Source organism: Tinamus guttatus, unplaced genomic scaffold (assembly GCF_059628265.1).
Source record: "Tinamus guttatus ecotype Peru unplaced genomic scaffold, ASM5962826v1 Tinamus_guttatus_pri_ptg000051l, whole genome shotgun sequence".
Taxonomy (NCBI): domain Eukaryota; kingdom Metazoa; phylum Chordata; class Aves; order Tinamiformes; family Tinamidae; genus Tinamus; species Tinamus guttatus.
The window spans coordinates 523,250-542,239 of NW_028288585.1; the positions used below are offsets into that span (position 1 = coordinate 523,250).

General features: G+C 34.5%; 1 protein-coding gene across 43 annotated transcripts in view; it reads right to left on the reverse strand.

Moving 5' to 3' along the window:
• Window positions 1–18,990, reverse strand: part of RIMS1 (regulating synaptic membrane exocytosis 1) — a 304,893-nt gene that overhangs the window by 88,917 nt on the left and 196,986 nt on the right. For 8 of the 43 annotated variants that reach the window (XM_088539890.1, XM_088539877.1, XM_088539888.1 and 5 more), the window contains one exon: window positions 4,781–4,852. The exons of 9 other annotated variants lie outside the window; for them this stretch is intronic. In XM_088539890.1, the coding sequence (XP_088396016.1) occupies window positions 4,781–4,852 (72 nt within the window). Of the gene's footprint in view, window positions 1–4,780; window positions 4,853–6,813; window positions 6,892–11,882; window positions 11,967–17,760; window positions 17,851–18,303; window positions 18,418–18,740; window positions 18,819–18,990 lie in introns of all 43 variants that reach the window. 26 more of the 43 variants (XM_088539887.1, XM_088539873.1, XM_088539869.1 and 23 more) reach the window with 9 other exon arrangements.

An 18,990-nucleotide genomic window follows, 5' to 3' on the forward strand; every position in this document is an offset into this window, starting at 1 on the left:
ACAAGGACAATATGCAAGCATATATGTAATTCCCTTGGTTTCCTTAAGAACTTGAAATAAGGTGTGTATTTCAGTATCTTTCTGCAGTAATCCCTAGAAAATAGAAGGGTTCTGAAGGATCACTAACGAAAACATTATTAACATATGCAGTAAAAGGATTAATTGTGTTAGGATAATAAAACACAATTACTAGTTGTTTAATAATTGCATATATTGTGTGTGTAAGCTAACTTGAAGCATTACAGATTTAGAGAGCGATAAGGTAAATCTAGGAATTAATGTTAGAACTTTTGTTTCCTTCTAAGTATTACAACAACGTAACAGTGCACTCCCCAAATTTTCTAGGTGGACGCTACCATTGGTGTTTTTTAAAACATATCAAAAAGCTTTTCCATATATTTTTTATAATTGAAAACTTCCTCAGTTCTTTGAAAGTTAATTCTCTACTTCAGAGAATTGAAATAAGAAGAATCTGAAACAGCTGCTTTTGTGCTCAGTCATACAGTTCATTCAGTTAAGATGTTCTCACAGCAACTGTCTTCTCACTTTGTCCTAAACAGAGTGGAATCTACAGGCAAGACTGTTTACTGCCCAACTTCAGTAATTTTTTAAATTCTAGATGAGACCTTCATTTTTTTAGATAAAGACCAAGTCAGTGCCAAATTTGAAAACATCTTTTGAGAAGGTGGCAAGTATGACATAAGATGCCTCCCATCTTGAACTTTGTCCTTTGGTGGTATTCAGGAAACCATACTAATCATAATCACACTCACAGTGGTTTTACGACATTCTTAAAGGACTGCAACAAATTGCTTGGATGCTCTAATTGCCTACTTCCACCCCCTGGATTTCTTCCAAGCTTAATATTCATTCCAGGACTTCCCTGGGGACACCTGTAACATTCCTGAAGAGATTGATTCACCTGGTTGCAAGAGAAAGCAAGATAGCGAAGATGAATTGAGTTCTGAAAATGCCCATTTCTCTGTGCTGGCCTAAAGGGAATCCCCACTATTGCACATAACTTCCTTTGAAACAAGGCAACACAGACCCCACTTCGTTTTCACAACAGAAGTATGCTCAAAATGAACATGGTTGTCATGTGCCCAGTTCCAATCTGTTTCACAGTAAAGGCTCACTAATCCTGGAATTTATTTAAGAATCCAGTGAAGCATTATGAGAACTTGTGCTTCAATTCAAAAGAACAGGCACCTGACCTGGCACTCAAAACCTTACTGCTGTTCGTTCAGTAATACCTTCTTCACAGACCTTCTTCCACTAGACAAAACAGGATCTGCCTAACTAAAATGAAGGTAAACCAGACTCAGCTGAGGTTTTAGATAGAGAACAAAAATGCCTGGGGTGAAAATGAAGACTAGAGCTAAAAGGAAACTGAAAAGAAAAAGAAAAGAAAAAAATGCAATTAAAAATTTACTGTGTTAGAAGAAAGATCAGTTGCTGAAAGGAAGAATCCTGCAAATAGCTGGTTAGGACAATAAGACAAAAAGGAACAATTACGAGAGACAAAAGCTGGTATATGACCAAGAAGCTGAGATAGAATTGAGGCACATTAGGAGAGGAATGACATGTGGTAGCAATGGGACTGCAACAGCACATTTGGGCATGTGCCATCTCCAGGCACTGCTGGTCCCTGTGAAGGAAGGTTAATCCAACAGGCAGCAGCTTGTCAGGGGATCTAAATGTCCCAACCCTGTTTTATCCCCAGAAAACTCAAATTCCGTTCACTTGAAACTCATGTCCCACTGCTATGTATTAAATGAAACATGCTGCTGCATATGGTACTGTGAAGAAAGTGTTCACTGTTGATCTCGTGCACCTCTGGCAGAGCATCCTTGGGAAAACATGGCACGTACCAGGCTGATAAACACTGTGTCGTAATGTTGTGACAAAACCTGACAGGCAATCTCAACTTTGGTGTTTTCGGGGTGAGTAGTCAGGGGTAAAAGAAAAGAAATCAAGAGTTGTCTGAGTCCGTTTTTCATCATAGTTTTGTAGTCCCATTCATACGGACACAAAAAAATACTGGAGGTTTTTCTAAGCCGTTTTACCACTTCAGAAAAGGTTACAGTCTCATTTTGAAGGCTTACCATGGAATTGTTATTAGAACTCTTAACCTCTGCAAACTATTCTGAAAGGATTTGCTTCCTTCTGTTTATATAAACTCCCTAAGATACCACAATACCTAAAAACTTAATCTTACATATAATGTTGAGGGGTTTTATAAAGAAGTTGACAGTATGCTAGTTCTTATTCTCAGTAATCCACTGAACCTGACAAGATCTCTGAATAGGAAAATTAGGGCCAAATCTAAGACAAAAATTGATATTTAGGGAAGTACTAGTATTGAGCTGTATTTGCCATTTGTTTGGCCTTTTAACAAAATCTCCTGGCATTAACACAACATTAACGTTCTGATTAAATACTAACTAGAGCATTCAGATATGTTTAGATATTTTTGTGGCTAACATCTAAAATCATCAGAAATCAGAGCTCTCCCTCTTCTGCTGGAATGTAAGAAAAAAAAAAAAAAAGCTATGAGATTGACACTTTTAGAAACTGTCCTTATCTTGGGCAGAGGGAAGTACTTGTATCTAGTTTCCTTTTTTTTTCTATTTTTTCTACTGTTTTTTTTCCTAGTTTTCCTATTGACTCCTGTCAACAGATTTCACAATGCTTAAAAACCAACATACTTAGCACTACATGCTGACCACAGCCATTACAAGGGGACTGATCAATGAGAAAAAGGAAAAAAAAATTGTCAAAGTTCAGCACATGAATCATTAGATTTACTGAAGTCCTCTTTAGAATCCAGCTCTCAAACCATTATATCACACAGAAATTCCGCATACAAGGCACTATTTGCAATATTTGAGTTGCCTTTGGTGTCACTTTTTCTCATAGTCATGAAGAAATGCTCAGCTGTATGTTATATTTTGAGTTAAAACTGTAAGAATCTCTGAAATGTCTTGGAAATAAAACTAAAATCAGACCTATGATGGTTGTTTTAAGTAGAGAAACATGTTGCCTAAGCCTCAAATAGCCCATTTTTCCTAAATGTTATTACATGCTTATCCTTACAGGAAAAGCCCACGTGCTGGCTAATGTATTCAGCATAACACTTCACAGTCACAGTCCCTGCAAATAAGTTCCTACCATCTGCAATATTTGAAATTCCAAGTATTTCATAATTATGATTCACATCCCCCATTTAGTTTAGTACAAAACCACAAGATTTAGTACATGTTTTTCGGTTTATGCACTTATTGCAATTTCAGAAGACACCCCCAGGTTGTACATTGCCATTTCAGGTTTGAAATGTAAGCATGCATACAAATATATTCTCCAGATGCGGGTCTTCTGGACTCTGCCAGTCCCTCTCATTCTATTGTCCTTGTCCTTTTGCCAACACCTTCTTTTCTGAACTCTCATCCTTTATGCTCCCATATTTTCTATTTATGTTCCCCTCATTTTTTTTATCTCCATTTACTTTCTATCCCTCTCCTATATTATCTACCTTCCCAGCTTCCTTCAAGCTTTTTAGGCATAGAGCATGAATCAAGAGACCACAGTAATCGCAGTCCCATGGGAAGTCAGGGAAGCAGTAGCTCCCTTCACTGTCAGAAATCAGGAGAAAAAAAAAGGCTGAAGGAAACCTGGCTTTAGCAAACTCCATGGCAAAACTCTTACTGAATTTTTCCTGCATTATGCACATTATATTTGAAAATAAAAATGTTTGTTGTTCATTGAAGTTTTTCAGACTCCACCGGGCAAACAGATGTGCACATCTGCTAATCAAAACTGACATCAACCTGTTTCAGGCATAACCAGGCATAATCACTGTTTGTATTTAAGCTGAACAAAATTCAGCACTTAGCTAGATCTAGTCTTGAATCAATTCTTCTTTCCTTTATGTTTTCACCTTTTTCATTAGAATTTGAATATATAACCCTGAATTACGGTATGAAGTTACAATCATAATAGATGTATAGGAAGATTCAACGAAACAAGAAATTAAGTCCTAGTGGCGAATTTAGCTTTATGTAATGACAGATAATAAAATTTTCTATAGTTTCTTAAATGTGGAATTTACCATTTGTATATCATAAAGTGAAAATAGTCTCTTTGAAGACTTTGAAGACAATGAAAATTTGCAGCAAAATATTTAGCATTTTTCATTGGTGTGGCATATTTCTTGTTCTTTACTATTAAATTTATATCTAAAATCTTTGCCTTTTATAATAACTTTGAGGATGAGAAATATATATAAACAGATTAATGATTCAAGAGGTCTACAGTCAAATTACAAACAACAAATGGCATGGCTCAGTGTATTAACACACCCTAAAAGCTGCAGCACAACTGAAGTCACATGCATAAAAATGGCAGATGCAAATATGCATTTTACCTGGGGAAAGACCTTTATTTTCAAAAAGAAGAAATATGCCACACCAATGACATATGCTAAATATTCTGCTCCAAATTTTCATTTTACAAAGACCAAATTAGTGGCAATGGGTCTCAGATTTGGTTCATGAGATGGACTGTTGATCTTTCAAGCTTATATGCAACAATGGAGAAAGCCATAGAAATTTTGTATGTACGGCAACATAGCAAATATATAGATACAGACTAAAAAATATTGTAAGCTACAACAACATAGTTTTTGATACTGCTTTAACAGTTATATTAGATGTATACTCAAAGCACTGGAATCAGTTTGCTTGTGAGAGATGTTTACTGCATATTATATCATTAATCCTACCTTTCTGTTTCAGCTGCGGAGCCTTTTCTAGTTTGTTTTTGGCTGCTATATCTTTCCACTTTTCTGGACTGCCTGTGAAATGAGATGTCAGAAAAGAAATAAACAAAGAAGAAAAAGAATACAAAAGATATGAAGCTTATATGAAAATTACTAATCACGTATTGTAAAGGCAATGGCAGAAATGGCTGACAGATGATGAAGTCACAACTATGTTCCTGAATAGGCTGGTGAACTGGGGGTTTATGTCACAGGGACTTTATTAGCTTTGCATGGGCCTGATGGTGTGAGGTTTCAAGGTACCAAAAGAGGGAACAAAACATTAACCCTGACTGAGCATGCAGCTAGCTCCCATTTGAAAATTGGTATTTGATTAGAAACAGCATCTTCCTCACAGGCCTTTTAGCCATCTGTTGACAGCAGTAAAAAACAATTGCAGAGTAGGCAGTAAGAAAAAAACAGCTGGAGCAAGGATCAGGAAATAATACTAAACATTCTTTAACATTCTTTTTCCTTAACCTGATCACAGGTCAGTCAATCACCACTCAAGTAGCAAAGCAGGTCTTTCTTTTAGGGGCTGCATTTTGAAAAGGTAACCTTTGTCATACAAGTATTTAATTTGGGAGTAAACAGGGATGAATAAAACAAGTCAATGAATTTGAGGGTGATGGTAAAGCATGCTTCACCTAGGACTATATATCTGTGATATCTCTGCAACAGTCTTCTCTGTTACAAAATTTGTCCTACTATCCATGGAAATGCAGGTATTTAGAAATTAAGATCGACAAACTGAAAATTCTGGTAATTATCAAGATACATTAGTCTTTTACTTTTAAAAAGTGCATAAACTAAGACCAAGAGTGGACAAAAATGAGGATCGATTAGCTATAATGAAACCAGAAATGCTGAGAAAACCTCACTTGCATGTAACACATACGAGATGACAAAAAATACGTTAGGATCTTGCACTGATATAATCAATGATATATCAAGCTAGAAAAGAATTACTAAGGGTAAAACAAAAAGATAAAAAAATTAAAGGAAAAAAAATCATTTTAAGTGTTGCTGGCTATGAAGAGAAATCCAGTGTCTGAACTGGAATATACCAAACTATGTCCAAGGAATACAGTCACAGTGGTTTTCCACGCTTTGCGTGTACTGCAGGATTTGAACTGCATTACAGTGTAACATGGTGTGGTTAACAACAAAGAAAATAGGACAAAATAATAAAGCAAAATTTTTGCAGGAACATGCAAGAACAGAGATCATTACTGCATGGCTTCTAGTTCTTTAAAGAATACACATTCTTTCAATAAATACTCTCTCACATTACAAACTAAAATTCCCTCAGACTCTTTTCTCCAGTAACTTTTGTGTTTGTTGTCTTTTTTTTTTTCTTTTTTCTTTATCAGGACCCATTCAAGATGCATACACATGGAAACTCATACTAAATGCTGTAAATTTTACTTAAACCCTAAAGTCAGCAAACTATTTAAACTTATGTGCAGATGCACTGAATGCAGCATTATCCTTCCAATGTCCTCTGGAACCATCTTCACCTTTCATTTGGTTTGCCAGGGAGCTTATTTTCCCTGTATGCCTTTACACCATTTGCTTAAGCTCTGACATTAACAGCAATGGAGAAACAGTGCACACAGGCACCCTTTGCTTCATTCTTTTCCCTCAAAAGGATAAAGCAGAGGAAAACTGACAATAAGAAATGCCACTCTGTGAAAAGTGACAAAGTAATATAGTCCTAGTGAGCTGAACATAGTTCTATGGTCTCTGTGCTACCACTGAGAACAGTATATCTCAGAAATATGACACTCATGACATATTAAAATTCAGCTTTTAGCTATATTTAACAGAGTACTAAATAATATGTGTGAACAACACATGCACACCAAATACTTACACATAAAGAGAATAAAAACCCAATACATAAAAATATCAGGCAGAGCATATCAAGAAGCTACTCATAGCATAAAGTCAATACCTCATTTACTAGGAACTAAAATTTGAGCAAATAAGGATACCTCTGTACTGCTCCAGGTTTAGCACTTAGGTGGTCTACACTGTCCTGTTTTGGAATGCAAGACTCCAGGGTCCTTGTTCTTCACAAAATTTGGAAACACGGATGTGAATTTGGGCAGAATGAGCAGAAACAGAGAGATGGTCACATGCAGTGAAGATGGAGACATGCAGTCAAATATATTAACCAGAAGTACTAAGGCACTATCTTCTGAGCAAGACTATGATCCGCATGACCCCTTTTGTTGACTATATTTAAGTCATTTTGTTGACTATATTTTTGTTCACTATATTTAAGGGAATTTTGGAATTCTGAGGTACCACTTTAACAATCCATACTGCAATAAAGTAAAAAAAAAAACAAGGCACAATCCATTAAAAAAAATCTTAATATTCTGTATGTTGAATGGCAGCACTATTTATACCATTATACCTCTCAAAAACTAATCTACAGGATTTGTTCATTAGCCTAATATATTAACCTATAGACAACACCTTCCCCTTCATATTCTACTGCAAACTGTTCTGCTACAGTGATTCATAAGAAACAACAATCCAGTAACAAAAGAAGAAAAACTCTCAGCATTATTCAATTTTTAAGAAAAATAGTGTGCCTCAGCACTATTCCATTTTTTTTCAAAAAATAAAATAGTATTCAGAATATTTCTTAACTTCTATATGAACCTTTGAATTTGTTCCCAGATTTCAATTTGCCATCAATATTATTGGCTTGTTGGTTACCAAATACAGCATATAGTACAAAATAAAACTTTTTCAAAATAAGATGTATTAATTTAAGATTTTTAAACATACCTTTTACCTGAATACATCCATCAAAATTCACTCTACTAATAATCTGGGGTATATATTAAACTTGTATCTAAAATTTTAGTATGCTGAACAAATGGTAACATTCTTTTTAAGGTCATAAACTTAAAAGCTAAACAACCACTGAAAAAGGTGAACAGTTATCTTACATGTCACAATACAATGGAAAGTGGTGATATTTACATACAGATATATTCTTAACATTTAACAATGTCACACAAAAATAATTTTCTTAACATGAATGCTTAAAATCTATTTTGTTATCATTCAAATACTCCTTAAGAAACAGAGAAAAATATTTCTCATTTTGGACACAGTCCTACAAAAACATGGATAATTTTTCCATATGAGTAACTTCATGAAACACTCCAGGCGTTGTTACATCTCTGAGAGCTGCTGTCCCACTTACTCCATCTTACATGTGGGTAGCACCAGCATTTTGGGTAAAAAGAATTAGAGCCAAACACAGGTGGTCTCTGCAAGAAACTCTTTGAAACAGATAAGCTTACATAGTAAATACAGCATTTAGAATAAATACTACATCTATTCTGAGACCAATGAGATTGCTGGGCAAAGTAAAATTTATCGGTCCTGCTTTAAGAAACTAAGCAGTATAACAGGGCACAGAAAAAAACAAAACCTGCGTTTTGTAAAATGAATGCTATAGTTTTGAGAGATTTCATCAATAGATGAAATGTAGAAACGTAAACAAGTTTTAGTTACCCAGAAGATTTGTGGGACTAATGAAGACATTGAGGATTTTTTTCTAACTATGGGGAAGGCCAAGCCTCTGTATAGTCTTCTCAGAGAATTTGATACAATGGAATATGTTGAAGAAAAGTCTACATGCTGATGCTCCCTTATGCACCTTCCAGACAAGATCCTGTACTCAACAGTAAGAAGTACTGTAAATATAGTCTCCTACCCTACCCTACATCCCATAGATTCAAAATGGCTGGCTTGTTAGTAAAAGAAAAATTCTTACTGCCACTCATATTACCTACAGGATTTGATACCATCAGAGCACCTGGGAGATGAACATCACTACAGACTTACACACTACATCAACATGTTTGTAAAGAATGATGAGATTAGCTATGTACGGTACAAGAAAAGATTTTTTTTTTCTCATAATTTCATACCATTTTGAAATTTGATCATAAAGGCCATAACTTTTCTAGAAGACTATAGCTGCACTTTGTTTCATCATATTCATGAATATTCTTGAATCTCAGCATTTTTAGTTTCTGATCTTGTCAGAAAACTTAGTAACTTGCTTTTGATTTAAGTAATGGAAAAAAAATCAAGTCATCTTGTTGTATTTTATAACAGTGAGTTACATGTAGCAGGTTTCTGCTAGGTATGTCTCCCTTATCTGGGACCTTAGTGTATATTCTGTGATGTTTTTGTAGCAAATCTCAGATCAAGAAGGCATTCCAGTATTCAAACAGGCTATTCACACTTGATGAAGACTCATGTGCTTTGAAACAGTTACTGCTGTTGAGTACAAACAAAATCTTTAAACATAAATATTTTAATATTTCCATCAAAATTAAAGACTGATACTCATGAAGTGACAAAATAACTGTTTTATAAAATTCAGACTCTTTTTTAAAATAACCTATTATTGACTATTAATGATTACTATAAAAGAGATTTCAGCCATTTTTGGCTGGTTCGTTTACTTATTTAGCCTTAAGATATCAAGAATGTCATGTTCAATATTCCCTGAATTTTCCTGAGGATTTCTGGAAGGCTATATCTACATGGCATGTCAGCTGAGTGGTCACAGCTACTTTGAAACCTTGGTTGCTCCTCATTTTCACACACGGGACTACAAATTCATGCTCAGGAATAGCTCTTGATTACACCCTATATGCAAATTTGGCCACTTTGTAAGATAACTCAGGAATGCATGCAAATGACATGTGCGATGACATCTGTCAAAGTCAATTAATCTGTGGGATATGATTGGAAAGTGGTGACCAGACGTTAGTCATCCCAGTCTATCCTTCAGATATACATTCCCCTGGCACCCACTCCATCAGCTGTTAACTTGGTAAAAACGTATCTTAAAAGCATAAATGTCAGATGTGAGTTGTTCCGACCAACTGTCAGCACTGTCTGTCAAATAAAGCTATGGGAAATAACCAGTATGATTGGAAACAACAACAAAAGCTTTTTACAAAGGTGAAGTGCCTTTGATTTCCTTTGTGATATTCTACATACTAGGTGGACTATCTAGATTTAAGCATGAGTTATGCTAATTCATCTGCTGATGGACCTCAGAGAAGAACCATGCCTTCTCAGGAGCTGTGCTAGACCAGTATGTGCTGGGAAAACCCGGTCCTATTACTTGGCACTACATGACTATCCTGATGATAGCAGAAAAGAAGTGAAGTAATCAAAATATTCCTCAGAAGAAGGTCAAGTTGCAGAGGAGGTTCAAAGTCCAAGACATCAGTCAAGGTCTACAATGCTCACCTTCCCTTAATTAATCCTTTGCTCTCTGGAAGGAAGAAGTTAAAGCACTGCATGGCAGTTACAGTTAACTGCATGTTTTGGACTCTTCTTCATTTTCTATTGGACATGTAAAATGAAGAACCCCATGTTCTTGTAACTCCTTTTAGTCAGGCAGAAAGAACATGGAACAAGGAGGCTGCGAGTAGGCAGCAGGACAGGCAGCCTCAGCTGCTCTGAGCTCCATCACTGCAGCACTGCTTCTAGTGACCAGAGTGCCCACAAGACTTCCACATACACCATCCCTTCTGACCCTTTTGATTTTTGCAAGAGCTACAGAAAGTAACAGATTTCACTAAGCAAGTTAGACTGCCATTCTTCTTTCATTCAAAATCTTACAATGGTTTCTAATCCTACAGATGCTTTACTGTAATGTGTTTGCTAACATGTATTAAGTGATTTCAGCATGAGGTATAATCCACTGAAGTCAAAGACAGTCTTTCCATAGACTTCAAAAATGGGAAGCAAAGTTACTCAAATACCTCTACAATTACCAAGTACATTTGTGGAGAGTAAACTGCTGTCCCATTAAATTGCCCAGGATTAGTGTTTGCAAAATGCAGTATCTGTAAGAAGTATCTGCAAGAACACCACTAAGGGTTTTGAAATAACGTTTTACAAGTTTCTGATTTATAATGCTGGCTTACAGTTGGTGAAAGAGAAATAATATCCAAACACAGTTACAGGTTTCACACACTCTCCACTTTATATTAGTGGAATCAAGCCAGTATCAAGCTAGTGAGACAGATTACAGTACAAATATAACTACTGTGGATAGTTTTAAGCAACAGTAAACAGTAGCACTGCAGTAATTTAAGAAAAAATATATCCGTATATTTGTCTTACAGTTTCATGTCCAGCTTCATAAGAGTTTACAGAAATATGGATTATTTACATGAATCAGCTTTATCCTGACATTTTTTATAAAACAAAATATTTCGATGGACAATTTTTGAATTTTAGTAAAATTATCACCTATCTGCTTTGATTAAAAAAGGACCTAAGTATAAAGACATAAAAAAATTACAATTATAAGGAAAGACATAAAAAAAATCACTACTACCAATCAACCACCAAAACTGATTTGAGTAGGAAGTTTATGACAGGAAAAATATAAATGCTTCTATTCATCATAGCTGGTAATTTAGCACAAAAGTATATTCAAGGCACTGGCTTTCTTAAACAAAACTTACCTTGTTAAGAAAACTTACTCCACGAAGACATTCCTAATTTAGGATGGAATTAAGTAAAAGTGCCAATTTTTACATACACCAACTAATGTGTGTTACAGGCAGTTCCAACATATCAGATTATTTTCTCTAGAAACAGAGTGTTAGAAAAAAAGAACTAAAATAAAAACAAATACCTAGACAAAAACAGGGTCTACAACAGATACTTATATTATAAAGCACCACAGTGAAAACGCCACGAACATTTACAGAAGTAGGTAAAACCAGACTGAAGAACACTGACACAGATGTTGCTCTGTTGCATTAGACGTCTTATTTCATGGCTTGTCACTGTTCAGACAAACTGAAGATTTGAACAGACATTAATTGCTAGGTGCTTTATAACAGTTCAACAAAATGCAGAGATGATAGCTAAGCTGCTGTTTTATTTTGGGCTTCTGGAAGTTAGAAGTCTCTATATTTTAAGTTTCAGAATACTCCTCTGAGAGTGCAAGATGCAGTAAGCCACTTTGCAGCTGGGAGGAGTTGACCAGTACCTGTCATCCTCCGGAGATGCATGCTGGATATGAATCCTGGGACTAGTAGGTCGTCTCCTCTCTAGGGAGGGGGACCATCTACCCCTGTTTGCCCGTTCAATAAAACAGGAAAAAAATAGGATATTTAGTTTGTGATAAAATTAAAATGTATGGGTTTGGGGACTGGAAAAATACCCTCAAAGTAAGGAAATGGATAATTTGTCATTTAATTATTTTTCTTTCTAATAGCTTTCAAATTCCCAGGTGTATTGCTCTTATGTCTGCTGACTGCAGAAGCATTATAGTTGAAACGAATAGAATGTGTGCCCAAATAAGCAGCATTGTTTTAAATCTTCCTCATAGTGCCCCCTAAATTTTCAAATATTCTCAAAGGATAGATTATCTAGATGTCTTTCTCTCACACAGAAAGCTATAATCCCAAACTAAAAGAGCTTTTCACATACTGCATGTATGGGTTGTCATCCTAGTTTTTTCTAGATCTCTGCACTGAAAAATGCATTCTTAGTTAAAGATTTACAAGTGTAAATCAGTTTCTAAAGCTCCCTTAGTCCAACTGCAGTTCAACTGTAATGGGCCTAAATAGCCCCTTATATACTGCATAGCTGCTAGGATGAAGAAGCTCTGTATACGTTAAAGGTTATACTTTTATTATACTATATGTCACAAAGCACCATTACTGTCTTGAACACTTGTATCTTCATATTCTGTTCACTTTGAAGTTTTTCTAAAGTAGACCATGTCCATTCAAGTGTTCTCTTAACTGAATACTTCAGTAGAAACTACAGCTCAGATTTTAAAGACTTAATATTACAGTATTGACTACTTCCTCTTGATTACTTGGTTCTTTCATAGAACCAAGAAGATTCAAAGATTAAAGTGGGAATTTCTCAGAAAAGCATTACTCAATAAGCAGTTACTCTCTCTTAAGTAACTTGAAGTTAAAGTAAATGTTTAATCTTAAACTTAATTTAAAGGAGAGAGCAATACTGCATCCATTTTTCATTACACACTATCATTTTTACATACTCTAAAGGCAAAACAATTAGCAACAATTAAACTACTCTCATTTGTGTACTAGAAATATATATATATATATTTAATTTCACAATATACACTGCAGGTGCATGCAGCCAACTGGGATTCATTTCTTGGTATCCCTGAAATGCATTCCATTAGGTTACATGTTATAGAAATAAATATAATCTGAATTGGGAAGGAAACTCGTGTGTTATAGCTTTTTTTTTCTTTAAAAAGCTCATTTAATTTAGAATAGTAAATAATATACTCCAGATGAGCATTGATTTTCTTGTGGTGATGTTATATGGCTGTAAAGTGCAACTGTAAATACAATAATTTGCAACTCCAAAAATATACTGTTTAATTGACAAAAATAGCAGAACATAAACTATATAAGCTCTGCACAACTATATATATTTCACTTTCTGAGGAATTTTTCCAGTCCACGTAAAAAAGGAAAAGGGGTTCACTTATAGGGCATGCAAATAACAAAGGTTTCAAGAAGATTAGCATCACCTGAACATTTAGGAATAGATTTCAGAAGACAGGTTGTTAGTGGTTAGTTTCTTTTTCTCTCCAAAGCAAGAGTTAAAGAAATGTTAATGCATCAGTGCACTCAGTCAAAGCCCTTAATATGCTGATATTTACTATAAATATTAAATAGCAGTTGATAGAATTACCTAGGTCATGCAGTATGAACTTTGTGAACATGCTCTCTTTCACTGAGTTCTGAATGATCATGAGCCACATTACATTGCAGACAAACATGCAACAACCCATCCTTTTACATGTTTGAAAGGAAAAAAAAACATAATACACTGCATACCTAATGCAAACAGATATTTTCCTGTGAATTATTTTAAATAAAACCTTTAAAAGAATTTGATATAAACTGCTAATATTCCAAAATCACTAAAAAAAAAAGTTAATAAAAATCACACTAAAATCAAAAAAAGCCTGAAGCAGGGTAGGACTTAACTGTATCAAATGACTGTTTCAAATTGTTAGATGGCAGTGACCAATTAGCAGAAAAAATCCTGAAATATCTTTGTGATGTTTTGACTTCTCTAGGAGCCAACATCTCAGACTGAATCTAACAGAGGGTTTTGCAGGTGTGCTGAGTATCCTCAGTCTGACTGCTCTGATGTGCTTTTCAGCTTCCTTGCTCAGAACTCCACTAACTAAACCTCTCAGCACCAAAGCTTACAAATATTACCAATTTGCTCTGCCCATTTTGTGTTATCTGCTATGACACCCTATATTTGCTTGCAATACAAGAAATGTAGACAGTAAACAGAAGCCACAATGTGTAGCAAATAACTACCTGTGGCTAACATATTAAACATTAGCTCATCTAGGAGAGTTGATACTATGATGAGAAATTGCTAGTGAATTGATATTTAAGTGCTATTGCACTTAAATCTCAGGCCTGGGGCCCTCCTGAGCTGAAGCTGCTGACTGCACATAGACTGCTCTGTTCTACAGACATGACACTCAAAAGGAGAAATAGTAGAAATTTTGAGACACAGTGAAAAGAACAGAGCAGTAATGAAATAACACACTAATGGAAGTATTGGCTGCTCAAAAACATTTTCAAGGGCATTAGAGGGTATTTACGACTACTTTCTAAGCTAACATATGTCTTGCACATAATCACAGAAACTTCAACAAGACAATTTTTTTTTTTTTGACCAAAACAGTTAGGAATAATGGGAGGAGAAAAAAAAGACTGGTAACGTGTAATTGCATATACATGCAGTAAATCAAGGCTAGATCTCTTTGAATATCCTAGCATACTCTGCCAAATATTGTACCAAAGTTTTCCACCTACCAGAGTGCTTAGCTAGGCCTGCATCAAGGCAAGGGCAGTTTGCCAGTCCAGTTAAATTAGCAGAGTTTTCTTTTACAAATGATGTAGCTTACAATAGCAGAAAAAAAGAGCTTATTTTCTAATTTTTAGTGCAACTGAAAGGTTTATACATTCAGAAATAGTACACTGTTAATGCTGGTAATACAATGACTTTTGCTTTTGCTGGCACAGCAGCTTCTTCAAATTAACAATTGCTCCAACCATTCCAAATGATAAGAGAAATGTTACACAGAACTCAAGGATTTGTTTTTTTTAACCCAGTAAAGCATTAACACAAACAAATGGTGTTCTATTATCAGTCGGTTACACAGAGCTAAAAGCATTTGTTAAATATCAGGTAGACTGATGTTTCAGGTAGACTATTCTAACTTGTGGTGTCAACTGCAATCTATTTTATACTCTCTGAGACAAAACGTTGGGGGAACGGAGCAGAAGGAATTTTCAACAGATATGTATACTCATAATTTATTTGAAGAAAATATATAATGCCGCATTTGGAATTCTGTCTTTATAATTTGAAGCCTACAAGCCCATATTTTAAAATAAAATCTACAAATATATTCTGAGAAAAAAGAATCCACTTAATGAAAAAAACACCAAGATCTTCAATATGTTTCTTACACACAATAGTAAAAAAGTGGTGCTATATAGATTGTATTTCACAAATTCAGGTAGTATATCTCCTCCCTATAAGCAGAAGTAACTACAGAATTCTGTCTGGCAATTCTAGTCTAGGCAGCCTTTCCAATATTATTAATTATACACACTTTCACAAGCATTTTCTGATGTTTAACAGGAACCTATCTTACTGAAACTTAAGGCCATTACTCCTATCTTGTCCAGCATAGACACAAAATGCTTTTTGCACACCTTGAACTTAAGTCTGTGTTCTTCAAACTAAAACACATTTCTATGATTATAAGTGACTGATCACTTATCTCATGCTAAAGCATTCAATAGTGGAGGATGAAGCCTTCTAAAACTACTCTTCCCTCCCCAAATTGTTCGATATCTTTTAATGCATTTAACATCTTGCTCTGAAACTTTGATGCATTGGAATAATGACATCAGTGTCCAAAGGCAAGAAATGCATGTCACTAATCCCCTAAGAGAACCACATAGGTACCTATTATTTGCAAGAAAACCATCATGGAAATTTTGAACACAAACATCACTAAAAAAAAGCTTTTCTTTACCCAGTGAAGGACTCAAAAGCAAAAGCAACTATTCAATCACCCTCTAGGACTTCTTACAGCACAGGTAGAAAAATTTCATAGTGACACACTATTTTTATGGACCATACCTACAGATGATTTAACATAACCTAACATTTAGTAAATGGTAGATGCTATTAACACAGACTGGATTTTTTTTTTTTTAGTAAGGTTCTTATGAAAAATGTTGCAGATTCTATTTAGTGCCTAGTGGTAAAAAGCTATGTCAGATGAATCACAAAGACATGATAGATCTAGTTAGCAACAGTGATGAATTTAAATTAGAATATTTTAATGAAATATTTTACAATTGCCAACTATTTTTTCACTGAATACTCAGCTTGATGTATGACATTTTGAAATGAAATTACAAAACATACACTACCTATGTCCATACACTATAAAACAACTGCTTATACATGAACGCAGCTGTATATATCTATACACAGTTACTAATATTCTGCTACTATAAACTTATTTTTATTTAATCTAAAACGATATCTTGTATTTAATTATGCATTGCCTTATTTCTTTTATATTTTTTGGTAACTACATATATATTAGCTACGATATCTCGGGCTAGATCTTAAAAAAGAACAAACGAGCATAGATCTAGCTGACATATTATCAATAGAAGATTACTTAGTCACTCCTGTACAAGAGCACAACTTTGAGAATACTATAACTCCAATCTGGGAGCAATGGGAAAGGTGGTAGTAGGGGAGGAAAATTCCACGTATTATCAAAAGAAAAGAATATTTAAATAAAAGACAAAAATAATCACTTTTATTTACAGGTCCTCTCCCCTGACAGTGAAAATAAGCAACTGATTTAACCATCAGGTTGTGAGTGGCTATCATTTTCATATTATTAGCTGCCCTACTAATTAAATGTAAATTGTATAAATTATATTTTCAATATAGACAATAGGAATCTGTTATTGCCTTTAGTAAAATCAGAATTTCATCTTAAAATGGAGTAATTCTTAGACAAAAATGGAATAACTCTTAGACACTGAGAAATTCTGTTGTGGAACAATCCTACCTATAAAACAAATCATTAGTATTTGGTTCACATAAGATTTTGAACTAAGCTATTATAATATGAAAAAAATAAAGAAATTATTCATAATACATGTGAAGGATTTAAGGAATTAGTCAGTATTTAATTTAAATTTAGAATGACTTCCTAAGGATTATGCCAGCCTTAATATCATGTCATAGAGTGAGAAAATTAACGTACTGATCACCTTGTTATTTAAGTAGATGCAAAAGCAGAAGCGGCAGATTCGATTAAGAAAGCAATGAAGTTTGGTTGGCTCATTTGTAGAAAATATGCTATTATACAAACTACAGTTCTGGTTTGAAATATGAGAGTTTTGCCATATAACTTGTAGGTAAGGTCACTGCCTTATGAGCAGTGCACAGAACAGGCAAGAAACAAATGTTATACGTTTTAGCAATGATGATGAAGATTAACAATCACATGGTGCTTCTTCAAAACACTTCACTTAACACTGTAATGCTTTTATCAGCATACTGAGGACTTTTGTAAGCAGTGACATCAGCTTGAACTAAAACAGGGAAAGAAGCCAGAAGCAGTTATAAACTCCAACACACAACTTACATGACATACATGAATATAGAAGCAAAAAGGTCTACAAATACCAAGGCAGACATGAATGTACAGATATGAAGAGTACTCATGTGAAGAAAAACAAAACTGAGAGAGATCACCAGCACAGATGACAAGAAATTCATAAGTCTGTATTTTATACCTTTCTCGTTCTGGTGAATGCAAACTAGTATCTGGTCTCAAGCAGTTGGTACTAGCACTCCTAGCCCTGTCAAGGGAGGGCTGTAGTTCACTAGTGCCATTGCATCCAATGGTAGAAGAGAAAGAAAAAGAAAACAAAGAAAGGAATACAATGTTAGATATTAACTCATAAAATAATGCTCTCTTTACAGAAAATGTAGAATCACAATGATTTAATTAAGAAAAACATAAAAGGCTGACTGGATGACAGTGTAAAGATTTATTTAGAAAATAAAGCAAAAAAAAAGAATTCTACAAATTCTTTTTGTTAAAAATTATCTAAATTTTTAAAAATAAATGAGTGTGATAAAAAAATATCCACTAGTAGGAAAGTGGAATGAAATATAAATCTAAACCCTTCTTAACAGGAGTAAACCTTAAGCCAGCATTAAAGGATGTGATCTATTGTATATTATGTGAGAGTAGTTCACAGTGAAGCTAATTTACTCTGCAAAAACCATATAAGATATCAAACAGGAGGGGGTATTAATCTTTAGTTTCTTACCTAACCAGTAGTTCATCTCCAAATTTTGATATTCGTGAATTAAGGCAATCACGAAGAAGTGAAATATCCTGTCTAATCACTGATTTGGTCTTAGCACATGCAGGAAGAGTTGAGCTTTGTAAATTAAAACCATTTAAACAAAATGAAAATAAATCTGACATGTAACCAAAATCATATACATTAAAAAAAATGTAACAAAGAAAAGTGCAACATCCAATGTTAACAGTGATATTTGAGTATAGTTTGAAGTTCTACCCAATAAAAAGTGTTTGTCTTTTATATGTAAAGGTTAATTTAGACACTTAGAGCAAGTTATTTTAGGAGTATATCCCTTATCTCTCCATTATCAAAATCGCATGAAATATGAGTTTGCATAGGGAAATGCTATTTTTTTTTATAAAATTAACTACTCAAAGGGGATTCTGAATACTTCTTACCTGTATATGTTCCAATGAGTGCCATTTTCTAGTAAAGGCATCTTGGGTGGTAATGTTTTATAATGCCTAACAGAATTTCTTGAATGTTGCAGAAGAGAAAACAGAACAGAACAGAACAAAAACATACCAAAAATAAAAACACAGATAAAGATAAGGCAAGACTGACCAGAACTTAAAATAAATGCATGATATTCATAATATTCTATTAAGTTGAAGAGCTTGATGAATAGGTTTCTCAGTATGTGCTTTT